Source organism: Sinocyclocheilus rhinocerous, unplaced genomic scaffold (assembly GCF_001515625.1).
Source record: "Sinocyclocheilus rhinocerous isolate Xijiao unplaced genomic scaffold, SAMN03320098_v1.1 scaffold852, whole genome shotgun sequence".
NCBI classification, from domain to species: domain Eukaryota; kingdom Metazoa; phylum Chordata; class Actinopteri; order Cypriniformes; family Cyprinidae; genus Sinocyclocheilus; species Sinocyclocheilus rhinocerous.
The window spans coordinates 590,659-594,760 of NW_015626422.1; the positions used below are offsets into that span (position 1 = coordinate 590,659).

The 4,102-nt window shown below is 42.5% G+C and overlaps 1 protein-coding gene across 1 annotated transcript in view; it reads right to left on the reverse strand.

The window, feature by feature from the left end:
- The window catches only part of ryr2a (ryanodine receptor 2a (cardiac)), a 114,337-nt gene that overhangs the window by 10,345 nt on the left and 99,890 nt on the right, over nt 1-4,102 (reverse strand). The window contains exons 83-87 of the mRNA XM_016521655.1: nt 2,363-2,451; nt 2,153-2,281; nt 1,911-2,015; nt 1,712-1,793; nt 337-1,643 (exon numbers count right to left, since the gene is read on the reverse strand). Of these exons, the coding sequence (XP_016377141.1) occupies nt 337-1,643; nt 1,712-1,793; nt 1,911-2,015; nt 2,153-2,281; nt 2,363-2,451 (1,712 nt within the window). The remainder of the gene's footprint in view (nt 1-336; nt 1,644-1,711; nt 1,794-1,910; nt 2,016-2,152; nt 2,282-2,362; nt 2,452-4,102) is intronic.

Here is a 4,102-nt window from a genome sequence, read left to right on the forward strand (position 1 = left end):
TTTTTCTTTGTGTGTGTGTGTGTGTGTGTGTGTATGTGTATATATATATATAAATACCTTGCTATGTGTACTGCTTTAGGCTAACCGAGACTTGTCATTTGCACTTATATAGTGTTGCTCTTTTGTTGATTTTGATTGCTTCTATTGTCCTCATTTGTAAGTCGCTTTGGATAAAAGCGTCTGCTAAATGACTAAATGTAAATGATATTGCATGTTGATATAGTCACTGTAATGATGTCAGTGTCGTCTCGTCTCAGTCATGGAAAAAGTGGTCGTCAATTAATATGTTTGGAAAAACAGCATTAACCTTAGCACCAACAGCATCAGCACTGTTACCTGGTGTCTCCTGCGGAGGTCTGGCGAGGGTGCAGGCGGAGGAGGGATGGGTGTGTTGAGCAGATCCGTGAGGCTAGCGTTCGGATTGTGAGGCATCAGTTTGTACTGCCCTCCTTCTCTTTTCAGGTCCAAACCGAATATATCGGACAGGAGGTCGGTGTCGTCTGCGGCCACCGTCAGATCGGCCAGGTCTTCCTCGGGTGAGGTTCTGTCCGTGGGTTTCTTCTCGCTCTCCTCCATTTCTCCTCTCACCTCGTCTTGAGTCGGATCAGGCATGTTAGCCAGGAGCTCCGACACCTTCATGGTCTTGGCGTCCTCCACCAGACTGCCTCCGAGAAAGCTGTTGTAAACGATCCGGAAGAATCCTCGAGCGACGCTGAAGGCGAAGTGCAGGAGTCCCAGCAGCACGCTCCAATAGAAAGACACCAGTGTGGTCACCATGTCCTTCACCGTCATCTTCTTGGCTTTCTTCACCTGCTTCTTCAGGCTCTTCATAGACAGCACTTTCATTAAGAGCATCACGTTGTATCGTAAGGCAAACAGAGCCGTTCGTACGGTGGTGATGGAGAAGAAGCCCATCTCGGGACTCTCCTCCTCGGGTTTCTCTCTCTCGCTGTCCTCTTTGCTGGCCGAGCGCTCGCCGGCGTCGGACATCTGCGCCGCCAGCTGCATCTCGAAGATGGTGTCTTCGCAGAAGTTAACAAAGAGCTCCATCTTCTCCTTCTCGCCGCCTTCGTTCACCACGTCGAAAATGAACTGGCGTTTGGACTCTTTGACCTGCGGCTTCTCCCATTGAGTGCGGCTGGACTCGCTGATCTCGAAGTAGACGCGCTCGATCCGTTTAGCGCTGCCCATGATCTCGATGCGGCCTAGGTAGGGCTGGAAGTAGTTTAGCACGCTCTCGGCTAGCTCCAGGAAGGTCTGGAGACGTGAGTCGTGGGGCATGTGCTCCGAGAGGTTGGTTAGAAGGACAGCCACGTTGAAGCCGATGTCCTTGGCTGGTTCGTGGAAGCGTTCGACGAACTCTTCATAATCCAAGAGCTCGTTTTCGTCGGTTTCGGCGCAGGAGAGCAGGAACTCGGTCTCGGATTGGGTGTAATGTTTATGGCTCTCCATGGCCTTGTGGAAGTCCCTCTTGGAGATGACGCCTTTGCTGTCGGGGTCGTACTCTTTGAAGGCGTCTGACGACGTCAGATCTTTCAGTTTGAGGAACATGTCGAAGAACTTCAGAATCATCTCCACGTTGTTTGAGGACTCCACCAACATGTCCACCATCTGCTTTCCAATGGTGCCGTTCACAACATTTCCTAAAACCAAGGGAAAGACGATCGTTTCATGAGCATTACTAGTCAATCAATCCACTAAGTGAACTCACCTTCCAGCATGGACAAGAGCATCACGACCATATCCTTCTGAAGATCCATGAGCTCCTTCAGCAGCTCGATTTGGCTTGAATCCTGCAGCAGCAAAACATCACAGTAACTCAGAGAAGGTAAACAGGGGCCACTCCTTCATGTCATGCTGTATTTGCAGAAGCTTTGCTGTGTTTGTTGAACATCTCTGTAGATGTTTACCTGAGACAGCTTCATCTGCATATGTGCGAAAACGTGCAAGAAACCAACAACTGCGTCCCACAGACGGCTGTGAGCCAGACTCTGCTGATTCCCCGTACAAGGGCCCTAAAACCAAACCAAATTATATTTTAATGACTGGATGCCTCAGTTTTCCCCATTGTGTAAATCATAAACACTGGAGATCCTCGGTGCTCTGATGACTTCTGAGCTGCTCTGAAACGCAGCAGAGCGATGGATCGCACCTGAATGTACTCTGTGAGCGTGTTGAAGACTTGTTTGGCTACATTGATTGCTTTGGAGAAGTTGCGCTGGCCTTGTTCATCGATGACCTCTTTCCCAGAGTAGTACCAGTAGAAATCACTGATGGACTCCTGCGGACACGCAGAGCACACGTGTGTCAGATGTGTGTTACGAGAGCGTGATCCTGACGGGTTCACGGAGGAATCGCTCACCTGGACTCGGAGCAGGTAATCCACGGTGGAGATGATGATGTTGACCGTCGTGTTGTTCCCCGTCTGTGTTCTCAGGTAGTTCTGAAAGTCTGATGTACGGACACACAGTTACTGTCACTATCAGAACAGGCAGAGCTACATCATACGTGTCCCTGGAGCACAAAAGCAGTGTTAAGTCGCTGGGGTATATTTGTAGCAATAGCCAACAATACATTGTATGGGTCAAAATGATTTTTCTTTTATGCCAAAAATTATTAGGATATTAAGTAAAGATCATGTTCCATGAAGATATTTAGTAAATTTCCTACCGTAAATATATCAAAACTTAATTTGTGATTAGTAATATGCATTGCTAAGAACTTAATTTGAACAACTTTAAAGATGATTTTCTCAATATTTAGATTTTTTTGCACCCTCAGATTCCAGATTTTCAAATAGTTGTATCTCAGCCAAATATTGTCCTATCCTAACAAACCACACATCAATGGAAAGATTATTTATTCAGCTGATGCATTAATCTCAATTTCAAAAAATTGACCCTTATGACTGGTTTTGTGCTCCAGGGTCACATATCATTACAGACATAACTGTAGGTCACCAAGTCACTGGACATTTGCTTACTAATATCACTAGCAGGTGTGTAACGTCGACCATTCACAATCCAATCTAATCTTCCTCTATAATCCTTTTTCACTCAGAAATACATGAGATTATAAAACTATAATGTTTCACTATTGACTATATTCAACACTATGATTTGAAGCACACTACACTTATCTGACATCCTACACAGTACCAGGGTCATTATTAACTTAAAACCATAGGTAAAAAAAAAAAGTAAATTAGTTACTTGAAATAAAACACATTAACTGAAATAAATAAATACATTGAAATCAATAAAATGTATTAAAAAACAAACTTTTTTTATTTCAGTTCTCATTTTCAAATTAGTTTAACTTGATAAAATTAAAATACCTACAACTAGAGCTAAAATAAAATTGAATAGAAATCATATAAAGTGCATTAAAAAGCATGTTCACTGGTCTTGATTTTATATAATCATAATATATGTACAGACTATGAATGTATTTTTGTATTGTATTTTTTTTTTGATATGGATATGTTCATTTGTAAATGTGTACATTATGCTAACGTTTCTCTATTTATTTTGCATGTTATTTATTATAATTTTTATAATCTGCCTTTCTGTTACTAATAATATAAAAGCAAACGTTATAATACTTTTTGTATACCTTTTAATTCATTTGTTCAACAGTTCTATCTGATTATTAGACAGACTTCTATCTGTATTAGGCAGAACTGTTAAACGACGACAACAAACAATGAAGAGGGAGAATGTGAGCACTGTGTGCTCTGGCGCTGCCTTTATCAGCGCCGTCAAAATAAAAGTCCCGCCTCGAACACAGCGGCCAGGCAGAAAAACTTATCGGCCAATGCCGATATTTGAAAAATGCCAAATATCGGCCAACATATCGGCCTTGGCGATATATCGGTCGACCACTAGTAGCCATGCAAAGTTAAAACAGTTTAAACTTTTAGAAAACACATCACGAATTTGTGGAGATTTATTCCTTTTCACTGCGTCTCATGTTTTTAAATGCAATCTGTGTGAATGGCGCTTCGGCTCTTTGGATTAAGCAATGCATAAATACATGATGCTGTTTTGTTCATAATTGTTTATGCAATTTACGAAATTATATTTGATTTATATGAGTTAAT